General features: G+C 40.1%; 1 protein-coding gene across 10 annotated transcripts in view; it reads right to left on the bottom strand.

Annotated features, from left to right (window-relative positions):
* The window catches only part of LOC106089108 (guanine nucleotide exchange factor DBS), a 352997-nt gene that overhangs the window by 332927 nt on the left and 590 nt on the right, over window positions 1-19480 (bottom strand). For 7 of the 10 annotated variants that reach the window (XR_009398579.1, XR_009398580.1, XM_059370337.1 and 4 more), the window contains exon 2: window positions 14684-15111. Coding sequence is in view for 8 of the 10 variants with exons in the window: in XM_059370337.1 (XP_059226320.1) it covers window positions 14684-14978 (295 nt within the window). In the remaining 2 variants the exon portion in view is untranslated. Of the gene's footprint in view, window positions 1-2639; window positions 2769-14683; window positions 15187-19480 lie in introns of those variants that run through there. The other 3 variants (XM_059370338.1, XM_059370336.1, XM_059370342.1) reach the window with 3 other exon arrangements.

Raw genomic sequence — 19480 nt, 5'->3', positions numbered from 1 at the left:
CCGCAAGAGCTGACGGCTCAGTGTATAACACACTGCTACAACAACAAACACGACGCGCAAAACTTCAACCAAATCATTCATCAATTGCTGATTTTAGGGACTCCATATATGGACACATATGGGAGCTACATCCAAATATAAACCGATTTTGGCCAAATGCAAGCGCCAACGACCTATATTAATGAGAAGTATCTGTTCGAAATTTCAAGCGGATATATTTTTACAATCCTACGCTATCGCAATTTTCACAAATGGATCAATAGACAGACATTGCTAGATCGACTAAGAATGCGTAGATAATCAAGAATATACACACGTTATGTCGTCGCTAATGTAGATTTGAAAGTGTTGCAAACTGAATGACTGGATTTGTATACCACCCATCCTATAGTGGTGGGTATATAAATTGACAGTTTTGAATCAGTTACAATCTCAATCATCAATAAGAAGTATTTGAGCAAATTTACACATTCGCACATTCTGGGTACAACACAGCTATAGCAACAACAACAACCCATTCGAAAATTATAGTGCTTCGCCAGAGAAACACTTTGTTGTGTCTTAGACCAATATTTTAAAGCGCTACAAATGGAATGACGAATTTACTATATGCTAAGGTAAATAGAAACGCATTAAGTTTGGCCGGGTTGAACTTTGGATATCCACTACCTCGGATTTCTATGAGTGCTTTTAGATTCAAGTTTAATACTAGAAGAATTTTTTCTCCTAATGAAACTGATCCACATGAGAACTGAGGAAAGTGCCAGTCGCAGTTCGTTCTGACATTTTCCAGAGACGACTATTGTCTCTAAAACTAATTCCAGAAATCTGCCCTCCTCAATTGGAAAGGTCGCTAGGGATTCAGCAATTAGTTTAGTTGGTTGTTGTTGTAGCCACATGTCTATATGTTGAGGTGGTGATTCTCGTCTTGCTCTTATAGGCGAGCAAGCTCGTTCCGGTCCAAAGGACCGTTCGCCGTGGGAACACGATGGCCATTGGTTATTTAAAGGCGCCAAAATCTCTCCTCTATCGAGCATCATAGGCACTTAATTTTATGCAAAAGCTGGTGCCAACCGGCCACTCGCCCACTCACTGAGACTCTCCGCTCGATACTGTCGATTGTCCATGACTGCAATTGCAGCCACTCCGTATGGAGCATTTCACAATCTGCAACCTGTGGACGCGCTCGATAGCTAAACTTCTCGTGATAACAATGACCATAACACAGATCGGAGCTCAAAGGTCCAGCCTCTGTGGTGTTTTCCGGGCATGTAAATGTGTGATTGGTGTCAATTTTTCTGATGTTCTCGCCAAGGGTTGAACTCTTGTTTTTAGCATCAAAAGCGGTCATAGCTATCTCTGAGCTATGGTGGCCCAACACATCTATTCAATGGTGTCACTCAAAACAACAGAAAAAAATGTCAGCTGTGTTTGACCCCTCCCTACTGGCGACACTTGTGGGTTATTTACCTTATCAGATAATCAGCCGTGTAAACTTCTCATAAGGCATATATCAAATAACAATCAAGACAACAAATCTTGAGATTGTTTTAAGGTTTTTAGTCCATGAAGAACTTAGTGGAAGTTTAGATACACATATTGCAAAATTGAAACTTTATGGATTTGTATGTCAATATTTCGAAATGTAACACAACGAACTGCAAAGCAAAGAAGATAAGTAATCGTCAAGTATAAGGTAATTTTTAAGAAGGCTACCGTTATTGTAATAGCTACGGCTACCGTCCAGACCCACAGTAGTCAGCTGACCTATAACGAGATAACATTTTGTCCTGGCGTATTTTTCTGAGGTATGAAATTTTTTAAGTCCATTTTAAAGAACGTTCCAAAAAATGCAGACACACATGTAAACTTATTAATGCCCTATAGTTATAAGCCAGCATGTAGGGTATACCAAATTTATTAAGCAACCTAACGATGGTGGTCCCCTTATAACGCACTACAACAAAACTCCTATGAAGATATTCCAAACACGTACTGGTTGACCATAAAAATATGTTTGAGTCATTCATGTAATCAATCAACAATTTTTGTGGGAGGGACATAGCGAACACAGAGAGAGAGGGTGCAAGTATTTCTCCATAAAAACTTAGAGTTCAAGTTGAAGTCAATAGAGGAAATGATAAAATAATACAAAAACTGATATAAAGAAAATCATGAAAATATACCGCAAATAAAATAAAGTCACGCCAGACAGAAGGTAGTCGGTAAGAGATACAGATTAAGGAGCAACCAGGATACTCCCTAAGGGGGGTTTCAAAGCAAAGTGCAGCCTGTCTTATACATATGGGAGTAAGGTCACCCAAGCAAACCTCACAGGAAACAAGAGTATAATTCTGCGACACCTTATGTTATCCAATTTACATAAAGGAGACATACTAGGGATACACCCTGGGCGTTTTTTAATGCAAACTTCAGCCTTCGAACTTGTAAGTAGACATATGGGAGTAAGGACAACCTGCCAAGGTTTTCGGCGAACAAAATTTTCATTCTGCAGCACCTCATAAAGAACCTTAATTGTCCAATTTATATTAAAATACAAATGCCCAAATATATTAAACTGCATTGCCATTGCCTTTTCTGAATGTCCAGTTTTCAATTCCAACTTCCCAGATACCCACCGTTCGTTTCTGTCTGTTGCTGCCGCTGCTGCTTCATTTGATGTCTCCTACATGCAGACAATAGGAACTTTTTTTTCGTTTTTATTCAACTTTTTTCGTTGGGCACTTGCTTTTAGTTTCTTATACACAACGGTTATTTTTTGTTGTTGTTTTGCACTTTTTATTATTTAAACAATTTGAATATTTAGTATTTTTTCTTGGCAGTGCCGCCTTTTTGTTGTTTTTTTCGTTTTTTCTGCTCAACTTTGTTCGTTTCTTATGTATTTGTTTGCTTCTTATGAACTGAGATGAGGCTGCTGCCGTTACGCTGTTGCAGTCGGCGCATAAAACAGCTGATTGTCAAATGATGAGAGTTTTGTGGCCACATTAGACAGAGAGAGAAAAAAGAGAGTAACAATAGCAAAGAGAACTATAGGCAGAGAGAGTTTATCCATTACAAGACAGAGTTGTTTAATGCACATAACAGATGTGGGCTGCCAATTAGAACGGAAGTTCATTGGAAAAGACCGTTGGAGTTCTCAAAAACTTGAAATTTAATAAGGTAAACATGAATAAAAAGGCGGAGACAAAAAAACAAATAAATGCAGGCAAAAACAATGAAACTCATTTAAGAATAGTCAGAATGCGGTGTTACAAAAAAAATTAATTAAACTAAAATGGCAGCATAAGACAAACTAAAATCAGGCAAAATAAATCAAATAAAATACACAGAGAGATTTTATCGTCACAAGTTAATAAAAATCACATGTATTAACACATACACTGATGTAAACATGACGGTACTTTTCCAATACCGTCCGGTATTATTTTGTTTACGTCAATAGCAAAAATTTTTAATACCATTTGGTATTAAAGGAGCGATTAAGAATTGACAGCGTCACATTTGAATTCTTGTCATCGCGCCAGAAGTGTTATTTAGCCTTGGACTTAAAATATTGCAATGCATATGAAATCAATTGCTGAATACAAAGAATTGAGGTCAGTCACGGTGTAACATTACTTTGTGTAATTTTTAAAATAAATAATCGAAATAAAATTAGATTAAAATTATTTTCAATGGTTTGGTTCATTATGGGTGGAACAATCAATAACGGGTTGGTATTAAAACTGATGCTAAAACCAATAGCAGATTGGCATTTAAAGCAATACGAGTTCGGCAATAAGCCTAGTACCCAATGGTACTAATTATTGTATTGTTTTTGTACCATACAGTGTAGACCTGTTGCGTTTCCTACTGCGAACTTAAATAAGAAATCGTTATGGTGTTTTTTTTTCGATAAATTCACTTGGCAACTATAATAGGGACACTTATGACAACATAGTAATTGCTTATGAATTTTCCTTTTTTCGTTTCTTAAAATCTAAGAGGAGAGAAAAATAATGGTTACTACTCATTTAATATTAAAATGTTATCAAAAATAGATTTTCTATACAAATATGGTCTAATTTTTTAATTATTTTAATTATTTTTGAATTAACTTTTTAATGCCCGTTAAAATTTTTCACATTATATCATCCCCAATAATCTTTTCTTTCAAGCTCGATATTAATACATTGGCGATTATTGACTAACAACTCATATTTCCTATTGGGAGTGGGTGTATTAATTACCGTCCTTGTTTTACGCGCCAAAAATGCAATTAATTGAATAATGTCTTTGTTTGCTGGGTCTCTTCTCTCCCCCCAACAACAAGGGTCTTGCCCTAAACACCACCATAGTGAACGGGAACAAAAGCTCATTTATGAGAAATGTTGAACAAGTTTTGGCTAAAATATTCAAAATATCCTCATTCTTACATTAACACCCCATTCCATGGCGTGGTATCCAGCCCCCTAAACGCCAGCACCACTCCCCACTCTTCACGGCACTATGGTTAATGTTTGGCAACTATGAGTCACATTTAGTCATTCTGTCAGTCGTAGAGATTTGGGTTGGCTGCCATACGCCGCTGACTAATGCTCAAGGTCGTTAACAAAACAGAATGCAAAAGGGGGGAAAGAGAAAGAGTCCAAGCAAATGCGACTGTAAATCTAAGAAGGGTTGAAGGGTGTATGATTATGGAAATGTGAATGCAAATGAAAAGAATAAAAAAAAATAAATCAGCACAAATAAAAATGATTTTGGCCAAAAGCATTAAAAAGTAGAAAGCCAAATATATCAGCCAAATGATGAGGAATGATGCAACAAAAAGAAACTTTGCAGCAACAACAACAACCAACTCTCATTTTAAGCTGTCAAAGCAACAACAAAAAAGAAAATTGCAACAACATCTGAATAAAGATGACGTTGACACCGACAACGAGTCTCAAAAGGAATGGTACAAAAAAATGAATGGCTGAAGCTGGGCTGTTATTGTGCCACAAAAGAATGTCAGACAACAACCCTTAATGGATATGCAACTCAACTCGGCATAAACACACAAACACAAATATCCATACCCCACAAAGAGAGAAGGCTGACAAAGAAAAAATGCACAGACACCCACACATAAATGAATGCAAGGCTTAATACCACCCACCCACAACACATAACCCCTAATGAGAATACTTAGCCAACAGGGTTGCCATTTTGTCATACAAACATGAATTTTATATATTGACAAAATCTTCTACGGAAATGAAGTTTTGAAAAAAATTTCTATGGAAATAAAAATTTTGACAAAGAGAGAAGGCCGACAAAGAAAAAATGCAGCGACACACACACAATTTAATGCAAGCCTTAATACCACCCACCCACAAATCATCACCCTTGATGAGAATACTTAGCCAAAAGAGTTGCCATTATGTCATAGAAATATGGATTTTTATTTTGACAAATATTTCTATGGTAATGAAATTTTGAAACTTTTTTCTATGAAAATAAAAATTTGACAAATATTCCCTTAGCAATAAAATTTTTACAAAATTATGTAAAAAAATAAAATTTTTACAAAATTTTTAATAAAAAACAAAAAAACTTTTTTGATAAAATTTTTTATAGAAAAAATTTTAAAAACTTTTTCTTCAAAAAAATTTTAAATTAAAACTAGGAAAAAAATTTGGAAAAAAATACAATTTTAAGAAAAATGTTAAAAAAAAAGCTTTAAAAATGTTATTTATAAAAATGAAATTTTGAAAGAAAATGGGAAGAAAAATTTTAAAAGAGATAAACTCTGTGATTTTTTTTTGAAATGATAGCGCTGCTTATCCCGTATGAGGTCCTTCAACGAAAGGAAAGGGATCCAGATAATTGAACACTCCCCATAGGATTTTCGTCGCTCTACCGACCGTTTCTCTGTTCCACAGGGTTGCATGCGCATTCGTCGCCCACGCCCTTAACTCGGACTCTGTCGTCTTAAAAGGCCTTTAGTTAACCAAGCTTATTGACTGCAGTCCTCTGGCCTTCACCGCCAAATCGTCTTCCCTTTCATTCCCGCTTACTCCGTTATGGTCCGGCACCCAAACGATGAGGATTTTGCCATCTTCAGAAAGGGCGTTAATCTCCTTCTTACACTGCAAGACTGTTCGTGACCTTACCGTCCTGGTTGTTACTGCCCTTATGGGAATTTTACTGCATTAGCACCACACCACCTCACGAATTCCGTGATCGCCCGGATCTCCGCCTGCAGGACCGTATTATTGTCAGCTTTGATCCATCCGTGTGACATGATCTTCTAGATGGCAATACAAGGGTTCCGTCAATCCAAGATTGTGCCACTGGTAGCAGTGCCTCGCACTCGACCTCAAGGTTCATCTTAATATACCCCGACAAAAGTTTTTATAAAATTTTCAAGTTTCTTAAATGTTTTTATAATTTTTTTTTTTAATTTTAGCAACTTTTGGAGGCCACCGTAGCGCAGTGGTAAGCATGTCCGGCTTTTATGCTGAATGCCTGTTTTCGAATCCTAGCAGGAACATCAGCAAATTTTTCAGCGGTGGTTATCCCCTCCCAATGCTGGCGACATTTGTGAGGTGCTTTGCCATGTAAAAACTTCTCCCCAAATAGGTGTTGCTCTGAGGATGTCCCTTATCAATGAGCTTAAACTTGCACTCATTGATTAGGGAGTAGTTTGCCAAAGTTCCTTAATGGAATGTTCATGTGCAAATTTGCATTTATAAAGTTTTCTTTAATTTCATTCAACATTTTTTTTATTATTCCCATGGTGACATTCAACAGCGGCAACTCTGCCCAGCATTATCACACAACAAGCAACGTGAAAATTGACATTAAACTAAAAACGAACCAGAACAACGTAATAGCAACAACAACTATAACAAAAGCATCAGCAACATGAGCATTCAAACAGACAGAATCAAACAAAAAGTGTAAAAAAAACTGAAACATATTCGCGCGCATGAGATGCACCATAAAAAAACCAATGTTTCTCACTCTCCCGCGCTTAACCATTCAGATATGAGAGCAACACATTCCAACCATACGTTTGTTCTTTCGTTCGTTCATTCATGGCAACAACTTGGTTTATTTACCCCCAACCACCCACACAAGCACTCAATGGGGGCCGCAGACATTGTGCCACAAATTGCAATCAACAATGATGCAAAACGAAATCATCCTAAGAGTTTTATGTGGTGTTTTCCTGCTTTTTATGGAGATGCAATTTCAGTGGTGCAACCCAACAAACCATTTGATAAAAATTAATAATATGGAATGGAATGTGAGGGAGTAGAATAATGAAAAGGTAAGGCAGAGGGTGACAAAGTCATATTTTTCGCATTATCATATAAGTTAATAAGTTAAGCATAAACAATAAATAAATGCAGGATTCACTGAATAAGGTAAAGCCAAGCGATCAGCCGACATACAATTTTTTAGTTATTGGCAGTACTTGGCATTGACGATGTCAACTCGTTCTTTTTACAATCATTTTTTGTTACGTTACGTTTTCTCCTATTTGATGACATTTTCAATCGGTAGATTTGACCTCCTCAATGATGTTCATGGGGCCTAACCACTTTATGTTTTCGCAAGTGACCTAACCTTCTATTTGTGAATCCTGAAATAAATGTAAGTCAAGAAGTTTGAGGGTACTGTTAAGAATTATTGTCAGTACGAGATAGTCGGTAAGGCCGTCTATATAAACTGGCATTGCCGACCATATTAACGAGACAGAGAGTTCCACTGTGTGACAATCTATACGATGCGATAAGATTTCATTGACTTATTAATGCAACATCTTGATTGCCCAAATAGAGCATTGATTGAGCAGCTGATATGTGAGAATGATGCTACAATATTGATCGTTTTTATACCCACCACCATATGATGGAGGTATACTAATCTAGTCATTCCGTTAGTAACATCTTGAAATATTGATCTATGACCCGATAAAGTATATATATTCTTGGTCGTCTCCACATTCTGTGTCGATATAGGCATGTCCGTCGGTCTGTCGAAATCACGATAGCGGTCTCACGCATATAGCTACCCGCTTGAAATTTTGTACAGATACTTCTTATTGATGTATTGCAAATGGGCTACATCAGTTCAGATTTGCATATAGCCCCCATATAAACCGAACCCCCGATTTGACTTCTTGATTTCCTAGAAGCTTCAATTTCATCCGATTTGGCTGAAATTTGGAACAAAGACTTGAGTTACGACTTCTAACATCCGTGTCAAGTATGATCTGAATCGGTCTATAAACAGATATAGCCCCCATAGTAACCGATCCTCGGACTTGACTTCTTGAGTCCTTAGAAGCCTCAATTTTCATCCGATTTGGCTAAAATTCGGAACAAGGACTTGAGTTATGACTTCCACCATGCATGCCAAGTATGATTCGAATCGGCCTAAAAGCAGATATAGCCCCCATACAAACCGATCCACGCATTTGATTCCTTGAGCCCTTAGAAGCCTCAATTTTCATCCGATTTTGCTATAATTTGGAACAAAAACTTGTGTTATGACTCTCAACGTCCTTGCCGAGTATGATCTGAATCGGTCAATAAACAGATATAGTCCCCATATAACCGATCCCCGGATTTGACTTCTTGAGCCCTTAGAAGCTTACATTTTCATCCGATTTGGCTGAAATTTGGAACAAAGACTTGTGTTATTATTTTCAACATTTATGCCAAGTATGATCTGAATCAGTCTATAAACAGATATAGCCCCCATATAAACCGATCCTCGGATTTGACTTCTAGAGTCCTTAGAAGCCTCAATTTTCATCCGATTTAGCTAAAACTTGGACCAAAGACTTGTGTTATGCCTTTCAGCATTCATGCCAAGTATGATTCGAATCGATCTATAAACAGATATAGGCTCCATATAAACCGATCCCTCGATTTTACTTCTTGAGCCTGTAGAAGCCTCAATCTTCATCCGATTTGGCCGAAATTTGGAACAAAGACTTGTGTTATTACTTTCAATATTCATGCCAAGTATGATCTGAATCGGACAATAAACAGATATAGCCCCATACAACCGATCCCCGGATTTGACTTCTTGAGCCTATAGAAGCCTCAATTTTCATCTGATTTGGCTGAAAATTGGAACAAAAACTTGAGTTATGACTTCCAAGATCCATGCCTAGTATGTTGCAAATCATACTTGGCATGGCATCCAGGGATAGGTTTATATTAACCCCCATATAAACCTATCCCCGGATTTGACTTCTTGAGCCTTAGGAGCACCAATTTTCATCCGATTTGGCTGATGTTTGGACCAATGACTTGCATTATGACATTCAATATTCATGCCGAGTATATTTCCAATCGGTCTATAAACAGATATAGCCCCCATATAAACCGATTCCCGGATTTGAATTCTCAATTTTCATCCGGTTTGCGGAAATTTGGAACAAGGACTTGAGTTTTGACTTCCAACATCCATGTCAAGTATGATTCGAATTATACTTGGCAAAACATTTCGATTCGTCCAGGTGACAAAATGTTAGTGGTTTTGGCAGGTAACTGCGATATGTCTTTCACCCCAATTGGCAAGGACTAGAACGCTAGCATACAGTCCGTATAAATCCTTAGTTGTGAGGACAAAAGATTTGACTTGAGGTTCACTCATCCTCGTCGTTACCAAGAGTATCGAAATAAACTTTTCACCCCAATTGCCGATAATATCTTGCAGCCATGAAGATCGAGATCTCATCGTTATCAAGCACATCAACCGTTGCCCAGTCTTTTTTGTTGGGAATGTGGATCCCTAGAGACATACATATCTGCCTATGAACATTCCATTAAGAAATAGGGAATACTTGACTCGTATCAAAGAGTGCAGTCCTATTGAAATTTTAGCTGAATGATATGGGGGCTACTTTTTTATGTCGAGTCCGAACGGTGTGCCGCTTAGCGACACCACTTGATAGAGAAGTCTTAACACATCTCGCCATCATTTGTAAGGGGCCATTCACCGATGAAATTTTTTTTTTTTGATGTTCACTCCGGAATTTAAACCCTGACCACGGTGGCCTCCGTGATTCTAAAAAGAGATCTCATCTTCAATTTGTCTGTGAAATGTTTACCGGGTCATGTTCATTTTTTTCTCTTTCAATCTCTGCCACTGAATGCATTTTCCTCGTCAATTGTATAGGCAAGAAGTTAAGCTAAAATGTGCGCCCATTTAAGTGCACTCAATGCTCCTCATCGTTATTGTTGCTGTATTTTCTGCAAACTCTGATGATGTTGGTGATGACGAGGTATTCAATGCATAGAACTCGGAACAAATGTAGCAACCACCAAAGAGGCCTATAAAAACCAGGCTCATAATGTATCCGAACAATTCAAAAGGCTGGAAATCAAAAGCCTCTAAGCCCCAAAGCAAATTTATAGCCGTTTAAAGCATTTGTAGCTTCTAAATCTTTAAAACGTAGGCAACAAGTTGAAAAATTTTAACATTGATTTAATTTCATTAACTTTTGTTTATTCACATTGTTAAAGGAAATTCATAAAGAAGCCAAAATTTGCCCCCAGCCATTGACCATTGGCAAGCGCCACTTGCTGTTAGCAACTCTAGATGTTCTCTGTATGATTATTCAGCTCTTCGTAAGAACGTCTCATGTGGCCGTTTAAAATTAAGAGCGTTGTTCGAGATAAAAAGTTTCCCAATGGCCATATACAATGACAATGAATGCCTGCATGGAGGGTTAGTTAGACACCATTCACCCCACTTGTAGGCTTCCTGTTTGCAATGTCTCTGTGTGTCTATGTGCTTTGGCTTCCAAGTTTGCTTGGGGTCATATCCTTTTGTTTTGCCATAATTATCCCTGAAGGTGTGTCTTGCTGCTTTAATTTGTTTCTTTTCCTCTTCTTTCCTTCTTTGGGAGGCTTGCTGTTAATGAGTCCATTCGACTTCTTTAAGGACATTAGTAGTTATCCTTGTGTGTGTGTTCATTCTTTCAACACTTCTTAAAGAATTGGTGTCATTTAACTTGCCGCTTGACCAACTTTAATTAACGACAACGATATTCTTGTTGAGTCCAATGGCTTTTTTCTTTAGTGGAATAGTTACTCCTCCCCATCCCCCAAAACGTCAAGCCCCATGTATGGCGTATCCTTCCATTAAGGATGCCATCGTGAAAAGCCTAAATGGACAAGTTCAAGCTAAGGATGGCTAAGTTATGGGATTGCCATAAACGGTAGTACGTGCTTTTGCATTTATGGCCGCAAAGTGAGTTTTCCCATGGTGCCCATAGCTGGACATAAGGCGAAAGGTGTCATGGTGCATTGAGCGGTTCAATAAACTTTATTGTAGGATTTACTGTGCAGTGTTAACTGAGAAATGTTTTATGAGGATGTTAAAATATTTAGGGGATAATAGTTCAAATGTTATGTTATTCCCAAGCTAAATTGGGGTGATTTTTCCATTGTTATCTATTGATAGGGAAAAACGCTTAGAACAAGCCGCAAGGATAAGAGACAGAGTTTTCTATGCAAAGGGCTGGCTTACATTACTGAGCTCTTATGCTGCTGCCAAAGGCGGAGCGATGAGGACCACACCCACTAGGGCAATGGAGACTATTCTAGATATCCGATCCATAGACATACAGATTAAGTGTGAGGCAGCCATTGGCGATCGGAAACCTGGAAGGAATGAGAGAGGATACCTGAGATGACACTTGAGGTAGAGTGCGAGGCACTGCTACCAGCGGCACAGTCTTGGATTGACGGAATCCTAGAATTGCCATCTGGAATATCATGTTACACGAATGGATCAAAGCTAGAGAACAGAGTGGGCCCGGGAGGTCTACATTGAGAACCCAGGGACTGAGATCTGTTTTAGACTGCCTGACCATAATACGGTCCTCCAGGCGGAGATCCGGGCGATCACGGAATGCGTGAGGTGGTTAGCGTTACACCGTTAGCAACACGCGAGGACGTCGAGTATGAACATCTTTACGGACAGTAAACTGGGCACAAGGGCAATAACAACCAAGACGGTAAAGTCACGAATAGTCTTGGAGTATAAAAGGAGATTAACGCCTTCTCTGAGAATGGTACGATCCGCATCGTTTGGATGCCGGGCCATAGCGGAGTAAGAGGGAATGTAAAAGCAGACGATTTGGCAGTGAAGGCCAAACGACTTCCGTCAAGAAACTTGGTTAACCCGAAGCCCTTCGGGTCAACGCAGTCCGAGTTAAGAGCGTGGGCTACGAACGCGCATGTAACACTGTGGAACAACGAAACGGACGTCGAGCGAGAACATCTTTACGGGCAGTAATGTGGCCATAAGGGCAATAACAACCAGGTAAAGTCCCAAACAGTCTTGGAGTGTAAGAAGGAGACCAACTCTTTCTCTGAGAATAGCATGATTCGCATCGTTTGGGTTCCGGGCCATAGCGTAGTAAGGGGAAATGAACTCTTTTGAACATAACCTAACTTAACCTATGCAGCTGCCAAATATCCTGTGTTGGTTTATATGACGCCCATATCAATCAGAATTTCAGCCATATAGATCTAAGTTTATCCTTCTCCATAGGAATATTAAAAGGATCAAACGAAAGGCTGCCCCCGTTGTCTGAAAACCCGGTTTTGTATTAAATGGCTTATCGTATGAGCAATGAATCGAACCAGCTGCGTTTTCTCCGCTGGCATTGGATCACCGGCTTTTTGCTCAGTCTATGGGGCTCGGTTTGAATGGCGATCCCACAATCTGTTAGGTGACAAAAATAACAACCAGTTATTGATGAAGGAAATGACATAAGACCATTCACACAAGACCCATTTGGGGGAAAAAACTGAGACATATGTGTCAACAAACTATGGAACTGCCTTCGCTTCTTGTGAGGCTCTCCAAAACCTTATCCAGTCCAGACTATGGTAGCGCTCATGATTGCAAAAACATAGAGTGGCAGTTATAGCTGCATGTTGAAGTTCGTTGGTTGTCTCTTTCCTCGACGGAGGCAAAAACTAGCTAGCTTTGGGCATTGGAATATTGTTATTGCATCGAAGAGTGCGCCGGATGCTTTCATTCGGCGCCCTTCAAAGTCTTCTTAGAGTTTCGGTGAGAGTTCCCCCTCCTCCGTCATATCAGTAATCCAAAAAACGAGTAATCCAGTAATCCAAAAACGAGAGTAGTTTTAGTCTGAAGATAATTCAGACCGTTGCAGGATAATAGCTATGAAGTTGCTTGATCGTTTCTATCTCCTACTCATCCCTTCAAACTCTGCAGATGGCAGGCCTTCATTGCTTTCCATGCAACTTCAAAGTAATGAAATAATGGCTTGTCAAGACCCCTATTAACAGCCGAAGTAATGTTCCCTCAGCCCTATGTGAAGTGCCGTTATTCTGCAAAAAACATCCTGAACGTAGTCCTCATAGAAAACGTCTTCGAGCGTGGAAGCACTTATACCGTATAAAGGTAAACGCTCATCAACCTAACTAGGTGATCAGTTGGCTCATTTCCCATCAACTTCTAATGACTTCGGACCGAGCAAAGTATGAAAGCCTTCCCTTCCTTGCATATTTTAACGAACACAGATTTTACCTGATCCAATGGCATAGGCTTCAACATTAACCCATGCATATGGCTATAGTCTGACCAGACAATCGTTCCTATTTCGAAATTGTTTTCAGATTCCCCACCGTCGCCAACTCCCTTATCCTCGCAAACCCTTCAGAAGTCCGCTCTTCATGGAGTTTCGTTGAAGATCTGATATTGGAATGGCCAGTCAATATTTGCTTATAATGCTTCTTGAGTCCTTAGATAAGCGCAGTTCTCCTCCACAAAAAAATTCACCCCAGTATTCGCCATATTCCCGTAGACATTGTAGAAATTTTTTTTAGTGGCCCATTTTTGGCTATCTTATCATCTATCTAATTTTCTCTAGGTCCACCAAAGGTCTAGACTGCCCGTTGCAATCTTGGGTTTTTCGCGTTAAGCTGAGGCCGAAGAGGACTTCTTCAGTGTTTGGGGGGTTAAAAAGTACTCAGAGACAATGGAGCGATGAAAGGAGAGTTAAAGACAGTCGTGCGATACAAGAAGAGTCTTTAAATTAATAATAGCCTTCCCATTAATTAACGACTCTTCTTGTATCGCTCGACTGTCTTTAACTCTCCTTGCATCGCTCTGAGTACTTTTTAGCCCCTCTGAGTACTTTTTAACCCCACAAACACTGAAGAAGTCCTCTTCGGCCTCAGCTACGTCAAAAACCCAAGATCTGCTGCAACCTTCGACCCTGATCAAAATAACTCTGTTTTTATCAAGCTAACCATCCCTGTCCAAAAAAAATCTGTAATCCCCCTATTCGACGATAAAACCGTTTAAGTGATGGTAAAGCAGTTATCCACTAGGTTGTCAACACTCTTTGATCAATTCTTTGTTTACATCGTATATGCCGTTAACACGTGTAGCAGCATTTAACTAAATATACTTTTTGCGATTTCTTTTAATAAAAAATAGGGAAACTCTTTAATAGTTATTGACAGAAGTTTTATTTTGATTACAATTTAATTCCCTTTGGCATTATTTAATAAACATACAAACTCCTTAAAATGATGAATAAATTTCTATGGCTTTCCATATAAATTACCTTATTGTCATCATTATCATTCAACAAAGTCAAAAGAAAACACTCGCCTTACACACTTACCCATATTATTCAATTCCAAACAACTTGAACGACTCTTGGTCCTTTGTAACAATTGCTGTCTGCTGTCTTGGGCCATCAGCACATATTTGGATGGTCCCGAATTTTGTTGTGACATCACATTTTCAGTAACTGGCGCCGTGTTGACCGAATTGGCACCATTAACATTTCCAATGCCGCTACCACTACCGCCAATACTGCACCAGTCGGCTTCCATAGCTTTTGAGGCACTACGTTTGAAGTGCTCCAAGAAGCTATCAATTTGACGCTCCAACGAGGAAGGAGGGGAGTTCTCCATGATGTCAACAATTTATGTGTGTGGTTTATTTTTATGTTTTTCTTTTTTACTCTTTTCTTTATATTTATTATTATATCATTAATTTAGTGCATAAGTTTGATTTGGAAGAGCCAGAGAAGTGTCATCGTTTTAGCTGGAAGTGTGAAATGTTGATTGATTCTGATGACGGAGTATTTGTTAGAGTGAGTAGGTATAGCATTAAATAATGAAATTATGTAGCAAGGAAACTAGGAGTGGAAAGTCATTCAATAGCGTTCACTAGAAAAAGTTGCGATACACGTGAGGTAAAATTAGTTTTTTGTTTACATTCATTGCATGTTTGCGTTTTCTCCTATTTTCGGTCGGTACATTTTGACATTCTCAGCGTTCATGGGGTCTTTCCACTATTTGTTTTCGGCAAGTGGCGCCTCGTTCTTATAGTGAATCTCGCTCAACCAGAACAAAGGACAAAATTGAAGTATATAAAAAACGCATTGGATCCTTAGCGATGCGTAAGAGTTCAAAACTCTTTATGATTATGTTGATCGAACGAATAGCTAAGTGAGTGTTCGTTATATGAGAGGCTTGTTTACGCTTGGTTCATCCAATCAGCTGTTTTCTTATCATAAAATAGCTGGTGTTACCACCATTTAGTGCTCCTTTTCGGACCCCTAAACGAAAAGTTTCTAGGAGGATTGCGAGATGGGAAGAAGGCCATACAGAAATCTGAGAAATGCTAACGGGGAGAAGTTCAGGGAACATTTGCAGAAGCAGAGTTTCCCCGAGGGGCTTATATCGGAAACAAGGGAACGGGAATTCACATTGGAAATGCGTATACGAAGACTTTCTGAAGTCAAGTTCAGAACAGGTATTGGCGCTAAATAACAACAGTTTTAGATGACACAGGAACTGAGGGTACTCATGGAGAAAAGCAGGAGGATATTTAGAAAGACAAAGAGAGAAAGAGAGTGCTTGGTAAATATCGTGAAGCCCCGGACAGATTGAAGGAGGAGACGAGGAGAGCGTAGAAGAGTTCCTGGGCGAAATTCTGTGGCGAACTGTTAGCAACTAGTGAGGCATCTATGTTGCGCAAAGTGCTCTCTAAGGATCCCAGCAAGCCTAACTATTTGAGGAGGGAAGATGGGACTTACACTGAGAGACAGTTTACAGTTGGAGACGCATTTTCTAGACAGGCAGAAGAAGGTTATCGATCGCAATATAGCAATGCCCTCAGGAGGTGATCTTCAGAAAATCTCATTGATAACATTAAAAACAAGAGGAGATTTGAGCGATTGACGCCTTCCAGCATTTAGATTGTCCGGATCAGACGGCATCTTCCCAGTACTACTGGAGGAAAACTGAGGATGTTGAACATTAATGGAACGCATTTTTAGGGAGTGAGAAGGAGGTCTTCTATCAAAATATGGCAGAGCCCATAGGCACAGCATCTAAAGAAGATCTCATTGGTGTTTTTGTCGATGAGGCGACTCTTCGGCTATTTAAATCGACCTGACGGGACAGAATCATCCCCGCACTGCTGAGAAAATTCTCTGAAACTACTCTGTCATGGCTAAAATTGATTTCCAAGGAAAATATGACATGCTCCTAGATTCCGAGGGCATGGAAAGAAATCGACGTGGGCCTTATCCCAAGGAGGGTTATATAAACCACAGCACGGCAAGGTGGTAGCATATTTTTTTTGCGCAAAACACTAGAATAACGATGAAGGTGATCGGAGAACTTCAGTGGGTCACAACATGCATACCTCAAAGTTAGGTCAATAGGGATGGCCCTCTAAGAACTAATACGAGATATCGTGACATATCTCCGACTTAAGGAGTTTAATTGGAGATGAGGTCGATAGTCCACGTTCTTGGCCGCACGGAGATCCACGCAGCTATCTCACAGTGGGACTTAACGGATGGTTTCCGGACCGCTATGGCGCTCTGGCTTGTTATCGACCGGAGAAGGACAAAGGAGTTATTGGCGTTGACAGGGGTCATAACCGGAAACTGTATCATGGCGGCATACATGGGAATACCGCTCAATGACTTCTGCAGAAGTTGGCTTCATTAGGATGAGACTATCGAGCACCTGCTCTGTTCATGTCCGGGTCTGCAGGGACGCAGGCTCTCCTTTCTGGGTAGATGGTTTTTCTGCGATCTGGGCGATCTTCCGAACGTACCTCTGGGAGGTCTCTTGAGATTTTTGGACGGAACCCGATGGGACGGAGGTTGCCTAAGATTCGGCGAAGGTACATATATGCTTGCGTGAGGAATAGGCATTTCTCGCTCTGGTTCTCTATTCATCCTATTTCTTTTATTCGTGTAAAATCTTTGGATATGGTCAGCGGTATCACATCTTCTTTCTCTTCCCTTTTTTTCTAGGGTATCACAATGAGCCACATAGGCCTCCGAGTAAAGTCACCTATGGTGGGAAACCTATTCAGCCTTACCTAACCGTCTCACAGTGGTGCTATGCGGTGCAATGCAATTTTAGGAGATAGTGCCGTCTTAATAGGGATTGCAAGGGGTACGCTTCAAGGGGGAATGTACTCGCCGATTCTGTGGAAGCCCTATTAGATCTCAACATGGGTGACACGAAATGAATCCGATAAGCGGACGATGTCTTTGAATAGACCTTCGAAGTAGGATTTATGTTGACAGGGTTGTGCTTTAAGGAGAGCTGAGATCCACACAGTACTAATTTTTAGAAGCGATGCCAATTTTCCAGCGTATTGAGGTCTATATTCGAAACTGTGCGAAAGTTGCGCTCGGGATCACCCATCCGGACATGCTGAAGGAAGACAAAAGAGGATGGACGGAGGAAGGTCTAAGATTACCTTGACTCGAGTAAATCTTGGATATTCTCTTTGCCAAAAGAGAGGATTGGGATGCGGGATGCTGTGTAAGAGGACTAAGAGACATCGGCCTTCAATGATGGTTCTAAGATGGAGTCTGGGGATGAGATTGGGAGTCTATTCCGATGAATTTGATATCGGTTTGTCGCTGAGACTTTTGGAAGTGTATACGGTCTTTTCAGGCAGAGATCAGCGCCGCTACGATATATTAGTAAGGGTGGGATTTACCGACTTCAAAACTCAGGATTTATCTGGACAGCATTGCGACGCCTAAAGACGCTTAAGGGCGTCAAGATCCACACCGCAGTCTATCAGAATATGCAGCCTATTGAGAACCCTATTTTGAACAGAACAAGCTGGGCGAGATCGACATGTTAAAGGAGGCCAGACGAAGGTGGACTGAGTTAAGTCTCAGACCACTTGACACCAAGACCAATTAAGGAAAATGTATGCAAGATTCGCTTTTCAAAAAGAGTCAGAGATGGGGGTCTACTGCGATGCATTCGGTATCGGTATGTCGATGAGACATCCGGCCGAGTGTACGGTCTTTCAAGCGGAGGTCTGTCCCATTATGATACATGGAAACAAAGGACAATTTTGTGGAGCTAAGGGCCGCTCAAAGGGTCGATGAGATCCACTTCGCAGTCGCAGAGCTGAATGTATTGAGGACTATATTCGGAACAGTACACCAAAGTTGTGCCCATGATGTGCAAACTCCACTTGCTGCAGAAGTATAGATGGAGGAAGGACTCAAAGTACATGGCACCAAGACCGATTCGGGATACGATCTTCTGAATTCCCCTTCCCTAAAAAGACCTCTATTAACTGATTCCATCTAGCTTACTGTCGAACATAGAATGGCGAAGGAGTTTCTTGCCTTTGATAAGAAAGGAGGACTATTACAGGAGTTATAACCGGGCACTGTCCTTACGGTAGCGCACAGTGGAATCTCCAAAATTCTCTCATATCCGGGTCTACAGGGGCACAGACTTTACAACATGGAATGGTTCCAACAGGGTAGGATCTTGCTCTCTTCTTATATCTCCTCATCTCTCCATCTCGTTCTTGGGTATTGTCTGGGGCCTCAAACCCTTTTTTTTCAACTTCGCATGATTCCAACAGGGAACGAGCGGTATGTTTGCACATACCGATTAGACATTTAGGTGGCCGTGGATCGATGCTGACGTCAAAATGCACACATATGATGGGCCTTCGACACCCCGATCTAGACTCTTGCTCCCTTCTTATATCTCCTCATCTCTCAATTTCGTTCCTAGGTATGATCTGGGGCCTCACACCTTTTCTTTACTTTCTCACCTACACTTCTTTTCTCGCAAGTTTACAACAATAGGTCAAATTGGCCTCCTAGTGAACTTACCCTTAGGATGGGCTAACCATCTAATATTAACCTACATCCAAAAGTATTCCTCCATTGCAATGCTTCATACAACTTATCATAGTCAGAGGATTTAGCCCCGACCAACCTAACACAGTTTAACCCAAATTTAAGTATAGAAACTTTCTGGTTCCACAACTAATTGATAATGTAACAAGTGTAAATTTCGTATCCTAGGTAAGTTCCAGCATTAAGGCCTGAAAAACCTTCCTTTCATGGCTCTGCATACATTAAAATTTTCGCACACTCAAATCCATACCCTTGTTA

This window comes from Stomoxys calcitrans, chromosome 5 (assembly GCF_963082655.1).
Source record: "Stomoxys calcitrans chromosome 5, idStoCalc2.1, whole genome shotgun sequence".
Classification (NCBI taxonomy): domain Eukaryota; kingdom Metazoa; phylum Arthropoda; class Insecta; order Diptera; family Muscidae; genus Stomoxys; species Stomoxys calcitrans.
This window is presented reverse-complemented; position numbering and strand designations above follow the sequence as displayed.